Genomic DNA, 27,636 nt, shown 5'->3' with positions numbered 1-27,636 from the left:
TTAGAATATCAGTATCTGTATATTCAATGTGTTTCTGTTCGACTTAATATTTGTAAGAAGCCCAAACTGGTTTTTGTCTTCAAATAATTTCGTATGTGCGAAAAAATCTTTTTTAGGAAATAAAATGAAATTTAACCTAGTACAAATATTAGAACGATCAGAAACACGTTTAATATACAGCCACTGATATTATATGATGCAAAATATATTTGATATGTAATTACAATTGTTAAAAAGTCTCTGCGAGTCGATAACATCTTAAAAATTGCAGCAAACTCAGGAATGTCCCTTTAATGAATACAAGTCCATCAAGGGAATTAGAACATGGTATCCAAGCCAGGAGTGATATATTGGCACTGTACAGTAATCCAGGAGTGAGAATATATCGGCATGTAGCAGCGGAGTGCTACAGCGGTCGCCATATTTGGATACGGTTGTTGGAAAACTGTCAAATAACCGAAGGTGTAGGAAGGCTCATTCAACCGATTCACACAAATTGCTGTTGGCTTATTCCACTGAGGTAGCCGTAGATTATTTTAATACGAGAACAATAAGATCCTGCACAAGCACACTTCTATCACAACCACTCAACAATATGAAAATTGCAGACCAATGATAACTAGACACAATCATCTTTATAAATGAGATTTCCCCCCAATTAATTGTCACATTTTTAACTTCAACAAGTACTGTTTGATGCATGATTTCATTTTAACAATATAGTAATTTTAAGTAGGAACACAATTCATCACAATTGAACAAAAACCATTCTGTATATACAAAATATAGAAAGCATAGATGTTTACTATATAGAACACAAATTTGTCCACTTCTTCATAAATGCTTTCAACACAAAAGAACTACAAGCACATAGGAAATATAATAATATTCTACATCGTGATTGTCACTTTTAACTGAATGTTCCTTACTTAATAAAGTTTAATGGCACAACAGTGGAATTTTTGTCATATGTACTTGATCTGCTTGTCTTCAAAGCAACAAGAATCAATCCGTGAGTTACCTGGATAGCTGACCCACCTTCCACCACAAGTTACAGCTCTGTCTGCATCCCCACCCCCAAAACCCTCAGTGTGTTGACCTATAAACATTTTGGTAGATCAAGTGTTTAACGTGCACATCGGGAACAAGCCTTTATAGCGCACATCTGTCTTGGACGTAGATTCTGACCACTTTGTCCAAGACGTTAAAGGTTTTGGGGAGGGAAAAGGCGGGATTGCACACTGGTGGGAGCGTGGGCAGTCTGAACAAGGGTTACATGTACACTGTGAAATGATTTTAAATACTACACCACAGTGATTGACCGATGTTAAATTTGATGAAGAACAGCCATGTTAATTGAAATCAAGAGACATATAAACCTATTCATTTGGCTAAGGAGAATTTAAATGAAAACATACAAACATTTTGTGAAAAAAAAACTTCCGACTGTATCAAGTTTGTGTACCATTCCTGAACTGTAAATGTTTTTCTGACAATAGCAGATCGTGAAGAACAACAAGATATCATTCTTCATGTGGAAGACAAGAACAAACTGTACAGTGTCCTGTAAAGATTTGTTCAAGAATTAGCACTTAAAAAGTTTGTTACACAAGAATAGAATTATTATGTTAACCAATTCCTAACATGCTGTGTATTCACGGTTGCTAATTCACTAATGCGGTTTGTTCACAGTTCATACGTACAGTAATACCATTTGTTCACGATCGGTGGTCATGTAACACAGTTTATGGTTGGTGGCGTAACATGTAACACTGTTTATGATTGGTGTCTGTAACACTGTTTATGATTGGTGTCTGTAACACTGTTTGTGATTGGTGTTCTGTAACACTGTAGCCGGGCGGCCTGTAGTTTGTGTTATGATGCCTCCTGGTTCTCCGACTGGTTTTCTGTCTCGCCAGACCCGGCTGGTTGTTGGATGAAAATCTGCTGAGCCCCCTGGATTCCCGGGATCTGCTGAACCTGATACATCGGCTGAAACAAATGACGATCACATTGAACTCTCTTTCTACCAACAGTTATCAAGTATTAATATATTAACAACATTCTAAAATCTATGTCATTGATTTGAACCATAAATACTAATTACGGTAACTGATATCAGTGTTTGTTAACAACAGAAGATTGTGATCTATCAGACTGGAATTTGTTTACCATTACTCGATTGTAAAAGGTCCATAGACTGATCAAGGGCTCGAACTTAACAACGGCAATTTCCGTCTCTGAGAAATAAATTGCCATAGGATGGGTGTACATTATCTGCCTGGGTCTAACATTTGCACATTTGAAATGTGTTTACATACAGCAAACTAACATGTTTATTTGTTGCAAATGTAACTTTAAAAAAAAAAAATTGCTGTAGGCAGGGTCAAAACCGCTGTCAATGGGTCATTTTATCCAAGACAATTGAAAAAATATTTCTATGGGAGACAAATTATTAAGTTCGAGCTCTGCTGATCATTGATAGTTTTTACTATTTTCAAAGTCTGAATGGTTCATAGACCATGACCAATAATCTTTTTTCACTTATTACAAGTTTGACAGATCCACAGGTTCTGATCAGTGATAGTTTTCACTATTTCCGAAGTCTGAATGGTTCATAGACCATGACCAATAATATTTTTCACTTATTACAAGTTTGACAGATCCACAGGTTCTGATCAGTGATAGTTTTCACTATTTCCAAAGTCTGAATGGTTCATAGACCATGACCAATATTATTTTCCACTTATTACAAGTTTGACAGATTCACAGGTTCTAATTAGTGATAGTTTTCATTAAAACAGGACTTTGAAACATCTGTAGATTGATATATGAGACTAATAATTTTCACTATTAAATGATTTTGAATTTGTGTCTAGATATTTTACTATGACCCAAGGTTGAAATGTCTGTAGATTGTGGTCTGTGAGATTGACAGTTTTCCTATTACCTGAGCTTGAAATGTCTGTAGACTGTGGTATGTGAGATTGACTTATTTTCCTATTACCCGAGGTTGAAATGTCTGTAGATTGTGGTCTGTGAGATTGAGAGTTTTCCTATTACCTAAGCTTGAAATGTCTGTAGACTGTGGTATGTGAGATTGAATATTTTACTATTAACTCAGGTTGAAATGTCTGTAGATTGTGGTCTGTGTGGTCTGTGAGATTGACAGTTTTCCTATTACCTGAGCTTGAAATGTCTGTAGATTGTGGTATGTGAGATTGACTGTTTTACTATTAACTCAGGTTGAAATGTTTGTAGATTGTGGTCTGTGTGGTCTGTGAGATTGACAGTTTTCCTATTACCTGAGCTTGAAATGTCTGTAGATTGTGGTATGTAAGAATGACAATTTTACTATTGCCTGAGCTGAAATGCCTGTAGATTGTGGTATGTGAGAATGACAATTTTACTATTACCTGAGCTGAAATGTCTGTAGATTGTGGTCTGTGAGAATGACAATTTTACTATTATCTGAGCTGAAATGTCTGTAGATTGTGATCTGTGAGAATGACAATTTTACTATTACCCAAGGTTAAAATGTCTGTAGATTGTGGTATGTAAGAATGACAATTTTACTATTACCTGAGCTTGAAAAGTCTGTAGATTGTGATCTGTGAGAATGACAATTTTACTATTACCCAAGGTTAAAATGTCTGTAGATTGTGATCTGTGAGATTGACAGTTTTACTATTACCCAAGGTTAAAATGTCTGTAGATTGTGATCTGTGAGATTGACAGTTTTACTATTACCCAAGGTTGAAATGTCTGTAGATTGTGATCTGTGAGACTGACAATTTTACTATTACCTGAGCTTGAAATGTCTGTAGATTCTGTTCTGTGATGTTGATCGTTTCTGTGGCTGGTGCTGCCTGATTGGTCTGAATAACAATAGACTGGTTTCCACCCGTCTGTTTACCCTGAAGCTGCATCTGGATAGCCTGTAGTTGACTGGCTGTTAGCTGTATCTGTGGAAAGATACACAGATGAGATAAATACTAAACTAAATATTCAGAGGCTTGAAATAACAAATTATTAGGGTTTGTGTGCTGTCAATTATATTGTCAATTGTGACGTTACATCACATTGTTATAAGTGATGTCATATTGAGGTAATTATTTAAAGTTTTAAAGATAAAACATTTCAAGCGTTGGCCGAGTATTTATAAACAAATGCCAAAAATAGGGCAATTGGGCAACCCAATAAATGGACACAAATAGATAAATAGATACAGATGCAAATGAAATAATGCATTGCAAATTGCAAATATGTGAAAATAATTTTTGCTGAAATTAAGCAACAGTGCACACTGGAACCAGATATACACATCGAAAATATGCAACATCTGGAATTGCATAAAACAATATAATTTATTTCAGGACATACCCTACCAACCCTAGTCAGGCTGCTTGTACTCCCTTGCACTTGCCAATGCGGGTGGTAACCTCTCCCACCCACCCCAAACCCTTTCCTGTCCTGGATGGAGCCGATGAAAATCGACACCAGTGTCCATGACAAGTCTGTGCTACAACAGTTTGTTCTGAATGTTAAAACCTATAACCTGACCTGACCTGTCAGACATTAAAATTGAAGAGGTCTAATTTAAAGATCACGTACAGGTATGTTCTGGATCTGGCCACTTGGTGTAACGACTTGCTGGTAGACCTGGGTTGTCTGCCCAACAGGCTGTGCCTGCACCTGCTGCACCTGTGCCTGAACCGGCTGCTGTATCTGCTGCACCTGTGGTGCCTGCACCTGGATCACCTGTGGCTGGGCAGTTGTGACAGCTGCCTGCTGAAATTAATGTAAGTCTAGAGTATAAACACATACACAGACGTCTATAGTACAAACACATACACAAAAGTTTTTTGTCAAGTACAAACACATACACAGATGTCTATAGTCTAGTACAAACACATACACAGACGTCTGTAGTACAAACACGTACACAGACGACTATAGTGCAAACACATACACAGATGTCTATAGTACTAACACATACACAGACATCTATAGTACAAACATACACAGACATCTGTAGCTTAAACACATACACAGATGTCTGTAGTACAAACACATACACAGACTATAGTACAAACACATACACAGACGTCTGTAGTACAAACACATACACAGATGTCTATAGTACAAACACATACACGGATGTCTATAGTACAAACACATACACGGATGTCTATAGTAAAAACACATACACGGATGTCTATAGTACAAACACATACACAGATGTCTATAGTACAAACATGTCACTAAATACGAAAGGTGTCTTTCTACCAATATATCAGAACATTGTTTGATCATGACAAACATAAGAAAATTACATAGTCTAAAACAGAGAAGAAACTATTCCACTGGTATACTCTTCCAATTAGTAACAATGTGTTTAACTTACACTTTCCCTTAGACGGGATTGCATATACCATAGCCTTGGATATGAAATGACAGGATTTATTAGTTTTAATAACACATTGTGGTTAGTTTGGGGCGGGATTTAGAGCAGTCAGTTGAGCGCTTGCTTGAGGTGCTTGCGTCATAGTATCAAAGCACTCAGTAAATGCAATTAACCTATTGCGGGATTTCCTGTTCCAACCAGTGCATCACAACTGGTCAAAGGCTGTATGTGCTTTCCTGTCTGAGAAAGTGCATATAAAAGAACCCTTGCTGCTGATGAAAAAATGTAGCAGGTTTCCTCTGATGACTATAAGTCATAATTACCAAATGTATGACATCAAATGGCTGGTGATTAAAGGTAGGGTCAACTCAAACAAGAGCCTTATGTGTTGGAAAGATGCATACCCGGACCACCAACACATACTGACACTTTAGCAAATGAAAAACGCGTAATTTTAGAATTAATAAAAAACCATGATTATTCCTGCTAACTGGGGGCAGCCATTTTGTTTCGTTTTTTGTGACGTTCGGTGGGAAGGCTTGTACAGTGTAAACAAAAGCAATAATTTTTGACAGGCGCTTCTCTTTGATCAACCTGACTTGTAAAACAGCATAAATGACGTAATAATATAATAAACTATTTAACTAAATATATTTCAAGTTGCATTAACGGAACAAAATGGGGTTATAGTATTTTTCTCTGTTAAATAATCCAAAGGGAAAATGTACACTATTAGGCCTATTGATATGCTACATTGGAGCAAAAACGACAACCCACGATACCCAAGTGATAATTTTCTTTTCTTTGGGACTACGTAATTGGTGAGTTCTGTAGTTTTAGATGGAATAGTCTACTTAATCAATAGTTTTACAGAACTATTTACAGTAATAAACCATGTCCATTGCAATTTTAGGGGCAACAGGTAATATTCCACAATACCGGTATGTATTTTTGTGTCTAGACAGCGTCAATTAATTGGCTCGTCTGGTTACCAATCAAATACACACCTGCCAATCAGGAATCACAGGTAGAAGCAACTAACAGCATAGTTGGTACAAAATGGCTGCACCCGTTATATATAATAGCGGTCACATTTAACCGTTTTATTAATTAACTATATGATTATACGTGTTGATATTAAGCAATAATGTGCATTATATATCGTTGAATATGCATACCAGGCCAAATGCCTTAATTGTCCTCTCCTTTAATTAATCAATGCCCTATTGTCGTTAAACAAAACAAACTTGTTTTGTTACTATTTTGATCAAACAGGTGTGTTCTGTTTGTGTGTTGCTTATTAAATTATAAAATTCAGTTGACAAATTTCAATACATTTAATACAAGTTTCAGACAAGTAGTAAGGTTTTGCAAATATATTTCTCATAACCAAATAATATGTAGACCAACTTCAACTTACGATTTTGAAATCTTATCCCCTGTATTGATTAAACATAAAGTATTGATACTTTATTGACTGGTGGAAGTAATGTCTTTTTTTCTGTATTAACTGGTATTTGCATTATCATCATTTTAGTCATGTCAGTACAGTGGAACCTCGTTAATCCGGACTCCATTACTCCGGAAACCTCACCTTACGGACGGTTTTATCACAAAACGAAACGACCACCCAGTAAAGTTATTCGTTAATCCAGATATTCAGCTTCCAGAACCGGACGGTCATAATTCTGAACCAAATGTACAATGTAAAGGCAAATTGCTTCATTTGACTGGTCGCCGCTGATTGAACATAAAAGCAATCCGCCAATTAACGCTCAAGGAATCGACAGAGATAAAATGGCTGCACAGGGTCTCACATCGCAGTTTATTTAACCATTCACCTGTGTTTATTTAGCGTTAGTCGGATACAGCACGAGTGTTAACAAGAGTTTGTTGGGTTTTTAAAAATATAATTTCCTTGATCTATAGAAATGCTAAATGAAAGATTAAATACCCTATTCTTTAGTAAATGTCAGATTCGTGAGTTAATACAATTTTGAGCAACAGTTGTCAACAGGTCCGAACATATAAACAAATGTACGCCAATTATGACACAATTCGCTGTCAGTCACTTTTTTGTGATTGGTTAAGAGCATTCGACAGGCAAATGAAATCGTGTGGTCGCAAAGTTATTCTTCTTGTTGACAACGCGGCCAGCCATGCTTGTGGGAATGTGGCATTGAGTAATATTAAAGTGCATTTTTTACCACCAAATACCACAGCACACATACAGCCAATGGATGCGGGAATTATTCGAGCATTCAAGGCACACTACCGACAGTATTTAATGAGGCTGTTTCTCAAATGTGTTGAAGATGGCGAACCGCAAGTGCTCAATCTACGACAGGCGTTAAGATTCGTAAAGCAAGCATGGGGTGAGGTGACATGTGCGACGATTTCAGTAATCCGGAAATTCGTTAATCCGGACGTTTGTTAAAATAACCATAATGTCCGGACTAACGAGGTTCCACTGTATATGTATATTATGCACCTAATTCTGTATACTAACCTGCACCTGGAAGGGTTGCTGAATAATCTGGCCAGCTGAAAAATAAAATGAAATTAACCGTAACAACACATTTCAAATCTGAACTGTTTCTTATCTATCAGAACCTAAAAGATTGTTCTGACATCACAATCACAGACATATTGTCATTTGTAAATATGCATACTGTTCACATATACCAAACACACTAAGTTGGTGACTTGGTCCTTCAAGGTAATGAACTATTACAAATTCTGAATATCAAGTTACTAACATATTATAGTGTAAAAGTATAAAGATGAACAAAAATAGATTGCAAAACTGTTACATGGAAGTTGCCATGAACATGAAATTGACTGCATGCAAAATTTTTCCATGAAAGCAGTATTGAACACAGAATAGATAGTAAAACTCTTACTTGGAAGTTGTACTGAACACACTTATAATAGACAGGAAAACATACTGGGAGTAGAGGCACCGATTTTCCGCGATTGCGGAATTGCGGAAATACCTATCTGAAACGGAATTCCTGATTTTTTTCCAAAACATTATTTAACTTTAAATAGCACATTTGATTAATTAAAATTAATCGCTACGACACTAGTACTTTTGTATGTTACGCCAAATGTTTAAGGTCTGACTACACAGATCACTTCCGGGTGAGAGTTCATTCATCACGGTCCACTATAGTTCCTAATTGTGACACATGTTATGGTTCACATATTCACTTCTAGGAAATAGTGAAGAATCAAAACAATATGTATGTTTAATGGTAAGCCTTCTGGCTGTATTTTGCCCATGTTATTTTATAATATTGTGCATCGACCTTTTGGGACATGGGTATACAGCGCAAGTGACAGCCAGAGTGAATCAGTTAAAGCCGCACACCCTAGTTCCATCCAGCGAAAATAAATTATAATTTGGTTAATCTACAAACCTGTAACACACTTAGATCACGTTTTTATCAAATGGAGTGAAAAAGCAGGTTTTATATCGATAAATACCATGGGAATCCCCATGTCCCAATTGCTTGAAATAATTTTGAAAGTTAATATTCTGATGTCACCGGTAGATGTCGCTCGAAGCACAACAATGCCTACGTCATGACAAATTTCACAGAGTGCGCACAGACTTGGGGTGCGTTCTTTTCACCTCTCCTGGACATGTTCCAACTGTTTTGTCCTGGTTGTATCCCCTCTCCAGATATCGTAAGACTTAGCAAAATTATTGGTTTTAAGGGTTTGTAACGTTTTGTATTGAGACACTTACTTGTCTGAACTTTATTGTTACTGAAAATGTTCACGAACTGTGAAGAAAAATGAACAACAACAAATCGGATGTTGATTGCGCGAACCGTGCACAAGAAAACAAAACGAACCAAAATGATAACGGTCACGTGGTATACCAACGTCTGTGACATTGAAATGGAAATATCCCGTCTAAAAATAGATTAGACCTTGTCTGCTCAACGTTTTTTCTCTCAAACGTGCGTCTGTTATTAAGAAATACGAAAAATGCATTTTGTGGTATTACAAAAACCAGGATTACCAGGATTACCAAAAAACACTTCAGGTGAATGGAAATGTATATTTTAAATAATAAACGGTAAGTAAAGTGCAATTTTTATTTGTGAAAAAATGGGTTTAATAGCGAAAAACAACGCTGTAATGGTTAACAACTAGCCGTAACTAGGGTGTGTCCCTTTAATGAACCACCTGTTCGGACCGGTACTACAGCCAGTTGCAGTCGTATAGCAAAAAACGGAGACGGAAATGTTCTCAATTTTGGAGTGAAAATAAATGCTTATATAATGTATGTTCGCAATGGTGTGTGTTGTTAGTGCCAACGAGAACCCGTTCTATTAGCAATCTTCGTTTGAAGTTGGGCAATTTAACATGGGTTTCAATGGCAGATGACATCTGTGTAGTGAGACCTAATGTAGAGTATCTAGACGTTTTACCAGTCGTGTTTTCTTCGCTTATTCCCGGCGATTTAACGGGAAAAACCGAACATTTTGAGCTAAAATTGTCCGATATTTACTCAAGTGAAAGATATATTATGTTATATTTGCTTATTAATTTTTAACATTTGCGGCATTGCCATATTTCCGATCTCACAAAGGAATGCAGTAATTGCATATTGTATGCCAGGCTTTGTTCAAAATAAATTATACAAGGGAAGTGGTTTACAGTGTGATCGTTTGTAATTATTTTCCCGATCATATCGTAAAGAAAACCGAAAATGTCCGAAGTCTGTGTCGTGGCATATTCACAAGTTAAATTCCTCATTGCATATTTATTTATTTTATACCAGCAATTAATTGCGGTGTGTGTGTGTGTGTGTGTGTGTGTGTGTGTGTGAAACAAAAACCGAATTTGTTTAATACTGAAACGGGGTAAAAACCGAATTTGTAACAATATGAAATGGAAAAGGGAAAAATCTGAAACGGAAAATCAGTGTCTCTATGGGAGTTGTATCGAACAGTTATAATAGACAGTAAAATTCTTACTAGGGAGTTGTATTGTACACCCTTTATAATAGACAGTAAAACTCTTACTAGGGAGTTGTATTGAACACCCTTTATAACAGACAGTAAAACTCTTACTAGGGAGTTGTATTGAACACCCTTTATAACAGACAGTAAAACTCTTACTAGGGAGTTGTATTGAACACCCTTTATAACAGACAGTAAAACTCTTACTAGGGAGTTGTACTGAACACCCTTTATAACAGACAGTAAAACTCTTAGGGAGTTGTAAAACTCTTACTAGGGAGTTGTACTGAACACCCTTTATAACAGAGTAAAACTCTTACTAGGGAGTTGTACTGAACACCCTTTATAAGAGAGTAAAACTCTTACTAGGGAGTTGTACTGAACACCCTTTATAAGAGAGTAAAACTCTTACTAGGGAGTTGTACTGAACACCCTTTATAAGAGAGTAAAACTCTTACTAGGGAGTTGTATTGAACACCCTTTATAACAGACAGTAAAACTCTTTACTAGGGAGTTGTACTGAACACCCTTTATAATAGACAGTAAAACTCTTACTAGGGAGTTGTACTGAACACCCTTTATAATAGACAGTAAAACTCTTACTAGAGAGTTGTATTGAAGAGACCTGAGGCTGGGCTGCTGCCTGCGCCGGCTGCTGCTGAACAACGGCCTGCGGTGTCGTCACCACGGTGGGCTGCAGCGTGGTCTGCTGTTGCTGCTGTTGAGACTGTTGCTGCGCCATTTGCAGGTAATACTGGATCTGGTCTGGAATCGACGATGTCGCTACTCTGTTGTCATCCTATAGGAGATATTAAAATACATTAAAACATACATACATTACAATCACAGGACAAAGGCATTTTAAATTAACAATATAAGCAAATGGCCAAACAAAATATGTTGCTGATCTCTGTTTACTTTTTTCCTCGTTTTATCAAATTTACCATGGTAGGTTTAACAGAAATTATCATCCATTAAAGGCTTTTGTAGGAGATATTGCTGGCACTATAATTTGCGATATCTCCTGCGATATCTCCACAGGAGATATCGCTTCTTATAATCATGATTGATCAAATTTTAATCACAAGACAATGTTTTGTTATGCCACTGTGTTTGTTTCAGCGCTAAACCTACCATTAGTGATGTCACACCGCTGCCGTTCTGATAGTTAACGAGTCTACCGCTGACATTCAACCCACATTACTGACATTGTTTACAACTGTCGCAAATGAAAAGAATGATAATGGATGATAAAAAGAATAACCCCTCATGTCTTGTGATATCATAATTTATCAGCACTCGATAAAAGTATAAAATCCTCGGCAAACCTCAGATTTCATACTTTTATCAACTCATGCTGATAAATTATGATATCACAAGACAATAATATCCTCTATTAATGTGCCGCTTCAAGTAATAATATTGTGATGCATTTTGGGTCCAAATGAGGTCATTAAAGTTGCCTTGGCTATATGGAATATGTGATGGAAAGCATTTATTGATTTAGTTATCATCTTGGAAAATAAATTTAAAAACCATTGCCGTATCAACTTCTTTTTTATGGCCTTAGCATCCAGGTGATGTTATATTTTAGCTGGGTGCATAATAAATTTTATAAATTAATTATGCAGACTATATAGATGGTTTAAAACACAAAACCTAATTACTGAAAAAAGAAATGATATTAAAATAACAAAACAAACTTTCATAAATATAATCTACATACTCAGCGCTGCAGAAAGTACTTGCCCACTTGCCAAATGTGAGTAAACATTTGGACAGATAAGTTAAGTAATGCAACTACCAGTCCGACAGTATATCTGTGTTTTTGATTCCGTTTGCCATGTGATGTTGATCACTTACCAAGTGTTCTTAATAATGTTTTTACAATATATCTATATATACCGTATAACCGGAAATTTTAGAGGATTTTTATTTCCGTGGGTTTCGAGGGTAAGTAGTCAGCATCGAAAATATAAATCCTTGAAAATATTTGAAAACATCAACAAATTCTATCTAAAATATTTATTATGAAAACCATAACACGCTGACAATTTACCGGAACATTTTATTTCCTGTCATGCGCATTCCACCGGATACGACAAGTGAATACTGTATAATACTTTATTTTCGCGTGGAATTTATTTTCGCGTGTGAATGAAATTCGTGAAAATATATTCCACGCGAAAATAAACTTTTTATAAAGGCCGAACAAAAACAAAAAAAATGTAGTCTCGTTCAACTATACCACATTAGTTTCCGATGTACGAGGCTAGTAGTAACAAAGCGGTGCTCCCTCCTGTCACGGAACAAACTACAAAACACAAAAAGTTTTATGCTGTTTTTCTTCGCATGTGCTAGCGATCAGTTCATCGGACAAGAGTCTACACGTGTTCAACGACGGAAGTAAACATGCATTATCACAGTATATTAAAAATGTGGAAGTGAAAAAATTCGGACTGGGCTATGTTCAGATGTTTCATAATTATTTTTTTTGGCCTGTTAGCCAATCACAAACCGTTTTGAACTAGTATTTAGACGGCAATAAATATTGTTTCAATCAAACTTAAGTTACTGAGTACTAGTAGCTTGTGCCTTCAAATTACGTTTCGTTTGTTTTTGGTTTTTGTTTTTATAACAATTATAAGGATTAACAAAAAACTGTACGCGGTAAGCACTTTCTGTAAACAATAAAGTCTTGATTTGTTAAAGCAGGAAAACTGTTGTTTTATGTGTATAGCACTCGTGTGTACATGTAGGATTAGTTCTACAGATTAGCATAACAACCATCTTCATAAATCAAGGCTAATATTCGTTCCTCGTATTCAGCCTTGATACATGTCGTCAAGAAATTGTGCCACAAAATGCTTAAATTTCATTGGATGCAATGAGATCTGATTGCAACGAATCGCAACGCTCATTATAGATTCCCTTGTTATGTAAACTCCATGTTGGCGGGTGAACACTGATATTGCTTTCAAGATTGTCACATGTTACCGATGCTGTGATTGGTCAGCGATGTCATCATGTAAGGGACATAGTCGGTGTTACAAATTTTCTTCCAATAGAGGGCGCTAGTAGTGGATATCAGTAATCTTGGCTACATGTATCAAGGCTGAATACGAGGAACGAATATTAGCCTTGATTTATGAAGATGTATAACAACCAGCAAAACTAAGTTCCGTTTTTAAAACAAAATTATTGACATCTGTAAGTTTTTTTATTGATGGGGGTTGAGAGATTCGCGAAAATAAATGTTCGCGAATTGACCCATTTTCATTAAATCGCGAAAATTTGATCCCGCGAAAATAAAGTATTCTACAGTAGTATAGTCAAGACAACAAGTTAGAATTTTAAAAACGTTATTGTGTGAATCTCACTGTTTGTAGAATATAATGAAATATTTTTAAATTTCGTATATTGTTTTTGTCAATGTCCACCCACACTGCATCAGTGATTCTGGGGTGGATGAATGCAGATTTCAACATTTCCTGGCGTATTTTTAATTCTGCCATAACTTTCATAATCCACCTTGCATGAATTGGTTTTATCGCCGAAGTACGCATTTCGATCTTGATGTCTGTTACAACTTCGCCATCTTTCATAGCCAGGGAAACCTGCTTTGAATACCATGCGGTGAACTCAGACTTTAGGGCGTCCTTAAGTGGTTTGTTCACACATACGTCGTAATTGGCTTTACACAAAATCAAAGACTGTGATCAGTTGTCTGGCGAATAGCATACCGGGTATCACAGTGGCCAATTAGGCTACAGGTGACTGTTCTATTGTTTAACTTTACACGTCGGTGGTATCGATCAACTGGCAGCCGAGGTGAAACTTTAATCAACAATAGCAAGTATTCTCGCAACTAGACTTGCTAAAACTCTAAAATTTCAATTCAGATTTGGCAAATGACGAAAATAAGAAACCTTGAAATGTGTTTATACCCCAAATCACGAAAATTAAGACCACGAAAATTTCCGGTTATACGGTATATCATTTGAAGTGTAGTATATATTATAATATTGTTAATAATATATTGTTCTATAGACTGGCGGACTAGTAGAAATTCTGGCGGGCTAGTAAATTTTAGTTAGTTCTAGTCCTGCTGGCTAGTTAAATATTTTCCATTTCTGCACCCCAGACACTTTAATTACAAAAATCATTCTAGTATTTACTAACAGACTAGACTACTATTATAAATCTGTTTTGTGAAAGACAAGACAATATGTTTTCTAAAAGAGAAGACTAAATAATATAACTCTCACCATTTTCTACAAATCAAGAGTAAATACTATGTTTTCTAAAAGACAAGTAAATCATACCGATCGTTTAGGTGGCTTCAGTTCATCTCTGGGTACAATGTCAATGAGAAAGTCAAACTGATCGTATTTTGATATTGCCATAGCAATATCATTTCTCTGAAAAAGAAAAATATCTTTTAATTACAAATTTTAGACTGTTTACAAGACACTTAAAATTAAATGGGTCCACTGTTTAAACTACTCACTCAGTTATCCTAAACTACCACCATGGAATAATGAATATAGGACCTAAAATATTCTGCAGACTAGGTACATAGTTAATGTCAAGGTGTAACATTACATTTAATAAATATACTTGTAACAGGGCAGAAAATTTCATGTGAACCATTGTTCTATTTACATCACATATCAGTTACACAAATTTAAATTCATGTGAACTGCCAATGGGATATGTCGTGATTGATATTTAATTAAAAGTTACAATATTAAGATCACCAGAATATTATTAATGTATTCCAAACTGTTAATTGTAATACACTATCTCACGGCAAAGATGAATGTTACTTATCTGTCTGAAGCAATTCATTCATAGTTATCTCTGTGCTTATATCCAATTAAGGTCCAAACATGCTATCCTGTGTTACCTGTCCAGGACAGTGGGCTAGTAGATTGTGAGAGGTCGGTGTAGTCACCTTCCATCTACTCACTGAGTCGTTAAAACCCATTCTGGGTGGGAGTCGGTACCCAGAAGTGAACCCAATATATACCAGCCTTAAGTCTGATGGCTTAACGACTATACCACAGTGAAGTAATACAGTGTAACACAAAGAAAACGATTGTTCACCAACCTGCAATGTTCGTCTTTTGTTGTCTTCAGTGTGTATCCAGGCCCGTAACGACAGCTCGCTAATGAAGATTTCAGCAGCCTTTGCAAACAACACTGGGGCTTCCGCACTGATCATCTAGACAAACACAGTACAGGAATATTAACTTTATTTATTTAAATACAACTAGTACAGCATGACCTTTGTGGTCCAGACAAATGAAAGTAATTATTAATATATACAAATGTATAGCATCCCAAGACAATGGTACATTTCAAGGTTGAATAACAGATCTACGGTCACTAAATATATTCTGCACTGATAATAGGCACACAACAAGGATTTATCCAGGATGTTATGCCATGGTCCCGTGTCCGATGGCACTGAGAAAATTAGCGTGAGTAAATCATACTTGGAATATTTGTTTCAGGCTACACCACTGTTATATTAATTTATTACAACAGACTCAATTAACTTTATAATATAGAAATTGGGAATTTTCAGTGCCACTTTCTTTTGGGAAGGGGCCTATGTTTGAATCCATAGAATGGGGATTGATCCTATATCAAATGTAATTTATTAACTGTAAGAATGGCTTGCATATAAATTTTTTATCAATTAAAAACTCTGTGTTATGCACAAAATTGCTGTTCAAGAAAAAGTATTTCTTAATTCACTCATTACCTTCACATCCTCATCTAACTTCATGATCTTTTTAATCCTAGCCAAAGGTAGTTCTTGACTTTTAAAATCATTCTGAAATATACAGGTAGACAAACACATCAAATTAGTATCAGCAAGATTTCAATGTTAGAAAATAATTCTTGGCAACTAACAAAACACAATTATTATACTACAAACTTTTAACATAATTTACAGAACTAGAATTGTATATACAAGTCCATCTCATTGGCTTCAAGGTGATTTTTACCTGCCAGGTAAGATTACAATGAAACTGAATCTTTTCTATGTCAGCCTGTTACCACTGTCAGTTTGGTTGCATTTATTTTCCATAAATCTTTGTAAATTTAGACTTGGGGTAATGCCATCTGTATTTACTATACTGCCTTGTACCGCTACTTCATTTTAAAATGAAAAAAATAACAATATATTTAAGTCTTTAAATAATATCTTACGCTTGTGAGATTTTTGATGGTATCAAGTCCTTTTGGCCAAAATTCCTGCAGCATTTGCTGTGCCTGGTCTGACACCCCAGAAGCCTGGAAAGCTAAGTCTCCTGTGCTGGTCGACATTGTGCTGAAAGAGAGAAACAGTTCAGTTTGTTAACTCATGTTACTCCCAGAACTCTACAATGCAGCAGACCTAGCTCTGGGTGTGCAGAACATTTCACCAAATTATCTTCTGAACATAACAAAATTTCAAAAACCTAGTAATTTTCCAGCAAAATATCAGTTACTGCATCACATTTTTTCACCAAATTAAAATAAACTTTGCCAAATTGTTTTAAAAATTTGCAATTGGCGAATTTAGCGAGTGGCAGAGCTAGCCCTGAAAAAGTTGCTAGCAGTATCAAGGCTTCTGGAAAAAAAGAATAGTGTGAGAAAAATTATGACCTTTGAGATTGACTTTAGGAAGGAAGGAAATGTTTTATTTAACGACGCACTCAACACATTTTATTTACGGTTATATGGCATCAGACATATGGTTAAGGACCACACAGATATTAAGAGAGGAAACCCACTGTCACCACTTCATGGGCTACTCTTTTTTCGATTAGCAGCAAGGCATCTTTTATATGCACCATCCCACAGACAGGATAGTACATACCACAGTCTTTGTTACACCAGTTGTGGAACACTGGCTGAAACAAGAGATGGACTTTAGAGCATTATGGAATTAAAATATAACAGAATTACAAGCTAAATAGCATCTGAAGAGATAATCATATAAACATCTCCTGTGATTTTTGGGTGGTTTTAGCAGATGAATTTCTTTTACATCCAGACTGGAGTGGAGAGGCTGAGGAAGAGGATAGCGTAGCTTTCAAATATGGATTCACAGGCTGAATGTTTGTGGTGGTTTACAATTTATTCCATGCTTATTGCACAGAATACTACACGAGTAGATACCATTTATATCACAAGTTACTTCAAAATGTATAAAATTATCAAAAGCAGGGCTCAATATTTCACGAGAACCGTTGTTCTGTTCTCGTGTCGGTTACGCAACTTTAAAATCATGAGAACCGCCAATAGGTTACATGGTGAACAATTACATTCTAAAATTTAAAGTATCATATATCAGCAATGAAAGTGAAAACCAGTTTATGTTTTTAAATGCTTTTGAACCACCATTGTAGCATAGGACCGTAGTTCAAGTGTTTAGAATTTGGTAGGCCTAACTCATCGGTTACGAGAACTATATTCAGGTAATCAAACAATCGGTTACCTAAGTAAAACTCACGTAAACTGACTTGCGGTTACCTAAGATTTTTAAATATTGTCCCCTGCAAAAGTGAGTTGGATACCTTTTCAATGAGTTCTAAGATAAACAGTATCTGTTAGACACGAGTGTAGTATTCTATTTCTTGCATATCCTCAAAAACCAGGTTGAAAAGACATTTTACAATTAAAACTTATTTACAACACGTGCTTGCAGTTAACATGTCATATCATATGTATTTTGGTGGTGCGTATTTCATTGGAAGGTATGGCTGGCTGTGGTAACCATGTCACCATTGTAAAGCAGCCAATTGAATGTCCTTAAAAATCAACAGCCCACCAATGGAAGATTGCTTTGTGATTCCAAAAGTCTCATGTGTTTCATTGGGTGTGTATGACATTGATTTTGACATAGTTTACACTGTATTGGTTTTCTTTTTGTTTTGCTTTTTACTGGTTTGTTTTGTTATTGTTTTTTGAAAGGATGGGTGGGGGGGGGGGGGGGGGGTCATGTTTTTGCATGAAAGTTGTTTTTGACACTCACTTTTCTTTCAGTCAATACAGTATAAGCCAGACAGTTGCACTTGATATTTCTGTCAGAAGGCCTAAACTGTAGGCTATAAGCAGTACACATAACATCAATTCCTGCAGTATCATACTAACTTGTGTTCTACAATTGGCTTATCAAAGACTTTAGGACGGAACAGCCTTTAATAAACCATTGATGGAGAACTAGTTGGAAAATAATTCAAATGATCCACTGGGGATTGATTTTAAAACTCATCAGGACTGTGGGTTTTTTGTGTTTTTGGGGTGGGTTTTTTTTTTTTTTGGGGGGGGGGGATATTTCCATTTTGTTTTTAAACCTATTTTGGTAATTAAATTAGCAATTTCGTTAACATAGTACATGTTCAGTCATGTACAAACCTGTGGGTTATCTCCACTTCTTCTTTTATAAACATGTTGATGAATACCGGTATATATCTAGATGTCGATTATAAACTCTGTGTTCTAAAATCAATACAGAATGAGTCGAGGAATATTTTAACCCTTAATAGTCTTACTGGGGGGTGGGGGGATTTAGTTCAGTCGGTTGAGTGCTCTCTTGAGGTGCTTGCACTGCAGGATCGAACCACCTCGGTTGATCCGTTCAGCGGATTGAGTTTTTTCTCGTTCCAAACAGTGCAACTGGACAAAGGCCGGGGTATGTGCTTTCCTGTCTGTGGGAAAGTGCATATAAAAGATCCCTTGCTACATTAGAAAAAATGTAGCGGGTTTCCTCTGATGACTACAAGTCATAATTACCAAATGTTTAACATCCAATAGCCGATGATTAATTAAACAATGTTCTCCACTGTGTCGTCAAAGAAAACAAACTTTTACAGCCTTACTAGGAAGCAGATGAGTTCATTTGCAGTCAGATTATTTTAACATGAAGCATTTTGTAACAACAATAAAATTATTAAAATACTTCCAAATGACTCATCACAGCTGCTATATATAACTTTTTATAGGGTGTTAAAATTATCACATACTGGAAGAGGTGTGTTAGGTTTTTTTGTTTTTTTATAAAATTATCATCCATAGTTAAAATATATTCATACATAGTAGGCTAAAGGTGCATTTTCAAACTTACATGTTATATTTCAATATTTTACATACATTTATGAAAAAGATTGCTTTGTTTAACGACACCGCTAGAGCACACTGATTAATTAATCATCAGCTTTTGGATGTCAAATATTTGGTAATTCTGACTCAGTCATCAGAGGAAACCTGCTACATTTTTCCATTATAGGAGAAGCCACGGTGACGTCACATGTTTTGATCACGTGGTACCGCGCGAGCGCTGGTAGGCAAGAAACCAGTTGACAATACTGGCATTAGTAGTAATGAACAATCGAATGTTTTTCCGTCAATTAAATCAGTGTAGACTAGTTTTGATGAATGGTATTTTGTCATGGTAATTTCATACGTTGTTGTTAGATGCACAAGTCACTGTAGTAAGGATTATGAAATTAGTTTCATCAAATACAGTGGAAGCGAAACGTTGAACAGTTAAAGCTGACAACAATCAACTTTGCCCATCCCACAACGGAGATCGTCATTTTATACAAGGTTTGTTGTATGTTATTCATTCGTAATACTAATACACGTCAGTATTTATTGAAATGAAAAATTGAAAAGATAATAAAAAAAAAATAATAATAAAATAAAAGCCCCCACCAAACTGACATGGAAACAAAGATGCCCTGTGAACAGTAGGCCTACCCAGTCAATCGACAAACAAACGTTTTATGTAACTTTTTGTTTGTATTGACAGATCCATTATAGTGGGTAAAACAAAAATCTGAATATATTTTATATTGTATTATGCCATAAAATATGTAGGTGGCTGGAGTATTTATATTTTTAATTAAATAACAGGGAGTGTGTGTGTGTGTGTGTGTGTACAATCAAGCATATATATATTGTTTCATATGAAAATGGTTCTGAAATATTTCCATTTATTAATTATATTATATGTTAATTATAATGTTTTTACTTTTTGTATTGAAGAAGTGATCCACAGGTGTATTTGTAATGTGTAAGTTGATTTTTTAATAATAAAATAAAAGGTATAAACATTTCAGGGTGGGATATCAAATGTATTAAATCATTTGTTTGGGATTAAAAATAAGTAAATACTAATAATAAAACTGGATATTGATCCACAAGTTGGTGATAGCCACCATATTTTATTAAAAACATAAATTATGTTACATGCATTTATTATATAAGTTATCTGAATTTGTTTGCAGCAAATAAAGAAAGAAAAGGGGAGCTGATTGTATTTACAAGTATTATTGTCATCAGTGACAGATGTCAATATGTCTTCACAAATACATTTATGTGTATTCAAATATTTCCATAATATTCAATATTCACAATATAAAACTTTCATACTTATATATCATAGAAATTTACCAACTTTCTTATTTTTTTCTAGGTATCAGTGATCCCTGTTTGTGGACAAAAAGAGAACCGGCAACTCTTGGATGAAAAATGGGCCTTTCACGATGAATTAAGGGCGTTTAAGTTTTAGGGTGAATTAAGGGATGCTAAGGAGAACACTGGTATTGGATTCAGCGATTCTTTTCTACAGTATCTCATGTTTCTGTGCATAAGAAGGATACCAGAACCTTTTTCACTGACTTTCCAAACTACCATGTGCAATATTATTGGGGCTATCCAGTATGTGATGATGACATTGATAACACTTGGATTTAATCTTTTTTTTACAGGATCTCTATTTTCTAATAAAAACAGACTTTACAAAATCAATAAAATTATATCGAGAAACAATAGACAACACATATTTATTATTTTCTTTTTCTATTATCATTATAAAACAAATGATCAAATGATATTTGCATTGTGTTAATGTGTGTCTTACATTTAAACATTGTATTGTTACCATTTACAGTAATTTGTTGTTTTAACTGGTTTATTAATCAGGTTGAAAGTGATAGCCTTTGAAAACTGTGCCTCTTGTCAAAGGTAACTGACACTGTTTTAGATTTGAAAGGAAGGAATCTTTTTATTTAACAATGCAATCAAGTCATTTTAATTACGGATATATAGAGTCCGACATGTTTAGGGATCACACAGATAATATTAGGGAGGAAACCTGCTGCTGTCACACAATGGATTACTCTTTCCGATTAACAATAAGGGATCTTTTATATGCATCAGCCCACAGACAGGATAATAAATAGTGTAGCCTTTGTTACACCAGTTGTAGAGCACTGGCTGGAATGAGAAATAGCCCTATAGGACCACCAACAGGAATCAATCCTAGATCGACTGCGTATTAAACTATGTCCTGGCCTGCATGGGATTAGGCGATTAAAATATTAATGGCAATTTTTATGTATATATATATATAAAAAATAATGCTACAAAATGTTCTGAAGATGTAAAGCACAAAGGTGAGGGACCAAGTAAATTAAATTTGAGATGTATCCGGTTTAAAAGGCTAAGTTCTGTACTAATATTTAAAAAGGGACGCTGTAGCTAGAGGGAGAAATGTATGTGTGGTCATGGAACATGTATGGAAACTAAATTTAGGTTCCTCCATTTTAATACAATGTGTTAATATGTATCCGATATCAACAAGTTTAAGGAATAAAAAAGGACTTGATAAAATTAATAGTTTTAAAAGTTTTTGTAAAGTTTTCTAATAAGATACTTGCTTAAATTTATTGTTCATGAAAAGCCTTACAAATGAACCAGTAGACAAGTCTGATGTGTTATATATATATATATAACTACTGTCAATATACTGTCTACTGGTTGTTCATTTGTAACAAATGTTCATATATATATATATATATATATATATATATATATATATATGTATCTATATGTACATATATATGTATCTATATGTACATATATATGTATATGTATATGTACATATATGCATATATATATATATATATATATATATATATATATATATATATGGGTTATTTAAAATTGTTTAAAGAAATAATTTCCTTTAACAAAGTGTAGGCCAATTATTTCTTTTAAACAGTTTTAAATAAAAAATATAGGCTACTCGTTTTATTTTATTAGTTTTATTTGTGTGTGCGCGCGCTCGTTTGTAATGCTTTACTTGAAATATGGACCAGACGCTTTAAAAATACATGGACTAAAAATATTTATTCAGGTGAAAAGAAAAAGAAAAAAAAAGGAAGTTTGCTATAGTTTTGAACTCGGTCAATCGTCAAATTTTATGGGTGGAAAGAGTACATGTATCTCCTCCATACAGGAGCTATGTAGAATAGCGTTCCCGTGCTACAAGCGGTAATTTAAGCACGTGTTGGCCATTCTTTGCTATTCACGCTACGCTAGTTCGCTTTGTTACTAATGGCCATTATGATAGACTTCTGCCTACCAGATGCGCGCGCATGCTGATACGTGACGTCACTTCCCTAAACACATGGCTTCTCCTATAGCAACAAGGGATCTTTTATATTTAATATTTATATACACTTTCCCCCAGACAGAAAAGCACATACCACGGCCTTTCACCAGTTGTGGTGCACTGGGTGGAATGAGAAAAAACACCCAATCAATTGAATGGATCCACCAAGGTGATTCAATCCTGCAACACAAAGCACCTCAGTATATTAATCGATCTTAGCTTAGCTAATTCTTTGTCAATATACAGATACAATTAAAATTTAAACAAATTTCATGTTATACCCATTAAATCCCTTACTATACTTTGAAATATATACTTTTTTTTTTAATTATCCTAATTATGAATGAAATTATTTAGATGTAATGTTTTGTGGGCATATAATTCAAACTATAATCTTTACATTTAACACACAAATTTTTTTATATTTTGTTATTATAAACTTAGAGATTTTACTCTTCTTACACCTGCTGAAACTGGTCTCACTACACTAAATATTTAGCATGGAATATAAATTATTTCAATACTAATATCATTTGTGAAACAGCCCAAATTATATCTTGAAGAATACATTTCAAAGTTCAATGAAAATTTTATGTTAGCAGTGTAAAGTATAAAACACGAAACCAATAAAATTGAATATTAGGTTTTATGTATATAATTTTAAATATCTTTCTATAGTAACTATTGAAATACAAAGCATCATAACTTTATTATTCATTTTGATTGGAAGAACGTAACAAGACTTATGACTGGACATTAATCTGGAAATCAAAGCAAGGACAGTAGGAATCCAACCAATAACTTCTGCCTGTTTGGTAGATCATTCACCCAATCAACTTGCTGAAGACCCCGCCAATGAGAGTAAAGAAACCATCAAGGTGCGCGATTCATTCACGTGTGTGGTTTCAAAATGTAAACAACATAAGCGAAAATAAAATACACTTCAAACCATGATAATGTATACCTGTTTTATGTCCCAACAAGAAGAAAAACAACAACAAGGAAATTATAACTTGTAGAAAATGGCGTCTTTCCGAATGAACAAGTTGACCCTTTTCACTCATTAAGCATGCGCATATGCAGGAGTTGTGTACTTCCGGCTTGTTACTATCGATGTAATTTTGTCACATTGTCAAGTTAACAATATTCCTGCCTTTGTTATGAAAGGAAAATAATCGTATTGATTAAAATGCAGGTAACCATAAATACATATTAGTTCTATATAGAATAGATCTGTGTTAAAAACTGGGTTTAGAACAGAGCTATTTTAATAATATTAAAGCTGCAATCTCGACTCTTTTTTTTTACAACCTATCCTGTCTGAATCCGGGTCGTTTCGCCTTATCCCTATTCGACCCCGAGTAGTTTCGCCCTTATTCCCGTTCGCCCCGAGTCATTTCGCCCTTAGAATGAGTCATTTCGTCCTCTATTATGAGTCGTTTCGCCCCTATGTATTGGGGTGGTACTAGTGTGCAAAATTTGGTATATAAAAATAATTTTACCCATAATTTTGTCGTAATAGTCACCAAACAGGCAACAAGGTTGTAGACGTAAAGTCCGAAACAAAATGTGGACAACTACAATAAATTGCTCCTACCTTTATTTTTCGTTAGATTTTACCCACATTTTGTCCAGACAGAAATCTTGAAAAAAACAATTACAATGGCATGGATTCCACATACTAGATGATAACCATGTCACCTGTATCGACTTCGCCAAGATTGCATAGGGCAAAAAGCATGTAATTTTGTGCTTGCTGCCATTTTGACTTTTTATGGAATATTCTACAAGAGGGGTGAAAGGATATGACTTAATCTAACAACCGTTGAATGTAATAACATGTTATGATATAAATACAAATGTGACGACGTCATATTATTTTATTATTATTAATATTATTTGATTGTTTAAAATGTTTAAAGATACCACAAGAGATCATTGACTTTCACCCCACTTGAAGAGTATTCCATAAAAAAACCAATATGGCAGACAGCAGAAAAGTGCATGTATTTAAATGTAAACTGAAGCAAATGGTCCTTTTAATATTTTATCATAAATCTTCTTCAGCATAGATGTAAACATGACACGTCAATGGATATTACAGAGGCCAATTTCGCAAATTTGCAGAAAAGCGCCCCCCTCCCACACACACACACACACACACCAAAACATTTTATAACTAATATGTCCTATCGACAATATCATTGTGTAGGCTAGTCTTTGTACTTATTAATATAAAATACATCAGGCCCGTAGGAACTGGGATGGTGTGAGGGGAGGGGTTCTTTAAAATATTGCACATAATAACATATACATATAAATGGTGTTTATGGTTGATAAAGGGTTACAAATTGATAACCTATATCTGATTTGCAACTAGAGCCACGTAAACAAATTTATTCATCATTCACAAACATAAACATGAGGGCGTAACGACCCTGTATAGAGGGCGAAGCGAACCGGTATGGGGGCGAAACGACACAGGGCGATCGGGAATAAGGGCGAAACGACCTGATACCATCCTGTCTCGGTCAAAGTGTCTGTGGGAAAGTGCATATAAAAAATCCCTTGCTGCATTAGGAAAAATGTAGTGGGTTTCCTCTGATGACTACGAGTCAGAATTACCAAATGTTTGACATCCAATAGCTGATGATTAATTAATCAATCATTTTTCAATGTGATCCAATGGAACAAAACAAACTTCTGTAGAGCCTACTACAGGTAACAGGGCTGTATGGTATGTTCAAGGAATGCTGGTGAACTTGCCCCCTACCAACAGTGTGGGGTGAGTTGACCAACAGTGTGGGGTGAGTTGACCAACAGCTGGGCTGAGTTGGTTTTGGGGCAAGTTGACCTGCTCCCTGTTCAAGTGTATCACTCAGATTCACTGGTTCTCAAAAACCATCCGGTCTCAAAAACTACTATTTTAATTTGAAAGCATAGCTGAAAAACATAATCCAATACCCCTCCACTTTAAAGTTTTATTATACATTTTATAACCCCTTCAGTGATAGAAATCAGTGGTGGATCCAGAAAATCCATTTAGGGGGGCCCCAGTGACATGATGCGGAATGCCAAGGGAACTTTGGGGGAGGTTTGGAGGGGGATCGTAAGAAAATGAAAATTAATATATAATAAAATTATAACTATCGCAAAATTTAGAGGGGGGCCTGGGCCCCCCCCCCCCCCCCCCCCCCCCCCCCCCCCCCCCCCCAGATCCATCTCTGTAAATAATCCACCGGACAAATGCATCTAAAAGTCTACTTGTCCAACAATATTTTTATTTGTCCAAATAAATCATTTGTTTTATTTTTTATTGCTCAAAATGAAACTTCATTAAACATTTTGACTGGTTCACTGGATAACCACCAAAGTACATTTTGTTTGTCCGAGCAGATTTTCACTTGTCAGGACAAATGGACAAGTGCTTATTTCGAACACTGCCCTTCCCCGTATAGTACATGTATTACATAATTGATGAATGACTCTCTACACACCAACTTAGGGTACCGGCCTCGGTGGGGTCATGGTTAGGCTATCGGTCTACAGGCTGGTAGGTACTGGGTTCGGATCCCAGTCGAGGCATGGGATTTTTAATCCAGATACCAACTCCAAACCCTGAGTGAGTGCTCCGCAAGGCTCAATGGGTAGGTGTAAACCAGTGATCCATAACTGGTTCAACAAAGGCCATGGTTTGTGCTATCCTGCCTGTGGGAAGCGCAAATAAAAAATCCCTTGCTGCTAATCAGAAAGAGTAGCCCATGTAGTGGCGACAGCAGGTTTCCTCTCAAAATCTGTGTCTGACGCCATATAACCGTAAATAAAATGTGTTGAGTGTGTCGTTAAATAAAACATTTCTTTCTTTCTTTTCTTTCCAACTTCAGGGTACCTTCGAAATCTCAGGGCAAATTCCCATCCCATCCATGGGAAGGTTTCCCAAACATCTATCGATATATGTCCAGTTATTAGACAACCCCTCGGTCAGTCAGATTTGATCTGTGAGAAATAGAGTAAAATATTGGTTGCAGTGAGTTAAAGTTTGTTTTGTTTAATGACACCACACTGATTTATTAATCATCGGTTGTCAAACATTTGGTCATTTTAACATTTAGTCTTAGAGAGCAAACCTAATTTTTTCATTAGTAATAAGGGTTCTTTTATATGTACTATCCTACAGACAGGACAGCACATACCACATTCTTTGATATATTTTGGTGCACTGGCTGGAACGAGAAATAGCACAATGTGCCCACTGATGGGTATTGATCCTAGATCAATTGTACATCAAGTAAGTGATTTACCACTGGGCTACATCCCGCCCCCATTTGCAGTGAGAGCCCACTATTTAAAACAGACAGAGATAGTATTTTTATTGCTAATTTTCGAAAACCATACTATTTAAAACAGACAGAGATAGTATTTTTATTGCTAGTTTTCGAAAACCATACTATTTAAAACAGACATAGTATTTTTATTGCTAGTTTTCGAAAACCATGCTATTTTAAACAGACAGATATAGTATTTTTATTGCTAGTTTTCGAAAACCATACTATTTTAAACAGACAGAGATAGTATTTTTATTGCTAGTTTTCGAAAATCATACTATTTTAAACAGACAGAGATAGTATTTTTATTGCTAGTTTTCGAAAACCATACTATTTTAAACAAAACAGAGATAGTATTTTTATTGCCAGTTTTCGAAAACCATACTATTTTAAACAAACATTTCAAAAACCATACTATTTTAAACAAAACAGAGATAGTATTTTTATTGCTAGTTTTCGAAA

At 35.4% G+C, this 27,636-nt stretch overlaps 2 protein-coding genes across 4 annotated transcripts in view; one reads left to right on the top strand and one right to left on the bottom strand.

The window, feature by feature from the left end:
* Positions 1-616: 616 nt before the first annotated feature.
* LOC121375920 (nuclear transcription factor Y subunit gamma-like) lies at positions 617-23,952 on the bottom strand. 3 transcript variants are annotated; one of them, XM_041503631.1, is made up of 10 exons: positions 23,814-23,952; positions 16,612-16,732; positions 16,160-16,231; positions 15,500-15,613; positions 14,712-14,807; positions 10,990-11,185; positions 7,917-7,951; positions 4,615-4,791; positions 3,807-3,965; positions 617-1,992 (listed from the first exon to the last, which is right to left on the bottom strand). In XM_041503631.1, exons 2-10 carry the CDS (start codon positions 16,726-16,728, stop codon positions 1,876-1,878), a joined length of 1,083 nt encoding a protein of 360 aa, XP_041359565.1. In that variant the 5' UTR covers positions 16,729-16,732; positions 23,814-23,952; the 3' UTR covers positions 617-1,875. The 3 variants fall into 3 exon arrangements, with proteins under 3 accessions (XP_041359565.1, XP_041359564.1, XP_041359563.1); XM_041503630.1 differs by lacking the exon at positions 23,814-23,952 and adding an exon at positions 18,805-19,031 and having other exon boundaries at positions 4,615-4,788; XM_041503629.1 differs by lacking the exon at positions 23,814-23,952 and adding an exon at positions 18,805-19,028.
* Positions 23,916-27,636, top strand: part of LOC121375922 (mediator of RNA polymerase II transcription subunit 8-like) — a 14,634-nt gene continuing 10,913 nt past the window's right edge. Inside the window, exon 1 of the mRNA XM_041503634.1 lies at positions 23,916-24,044. Coding sequence (XP_041359568.1) covers positions 24,039-24,044 — 6 coding nt within the window. The 5' untranslated portion in view covers positions 23,916-24,038. The remainder of the gene's footprint in view (positions 24,045-27,636) is intronic.

This window comes from Gigantopelta aegis, chromosome 6, assembly GCF_016097555.1.
Source record: "Gigantopelta aegis isolate Gae_Host chromosome 6, Gae_host_genome, whole genome shotgun sequence".
Lineage (NCBI taxonomy): Eukaryota > Metazoa > Mollusca > Gastropoda > Neomphalida > Peltospiridae > Gigantopelta > Gigantopelta aegis.
Note: the sequence above shows the minus strand (reverse complement) of the source record. Positions and strands in the feature narration are given on the sequence as shown.

What these genes read in the sequence shown, in the direction of transcription:
- LOC121375920 (XM_041503629.1), bottom strand. Translation starts at nt 18,839, where the DNA reads ATGTTTATAAAAGAAGAAGTGGAGATAACCCACAG. An exon ending in TGAAGCCACCTAAACGATCG is followed by an intron (nt 11,186 to 14,711) that starts GTATGATTTACT and finishes TATCTCCTATAG; the next exon opens with GATGACAACAGAGTAGCGAC. An exon ending in CTCTTCAATACAACTCTCTA is followed by an intron (nt 7,952 to 10,989) that starts GTAAGAGTTTTA and finishes TTTATTTTTCAG; the next exon opens with CTGGCCAGATTATTCAGCAA.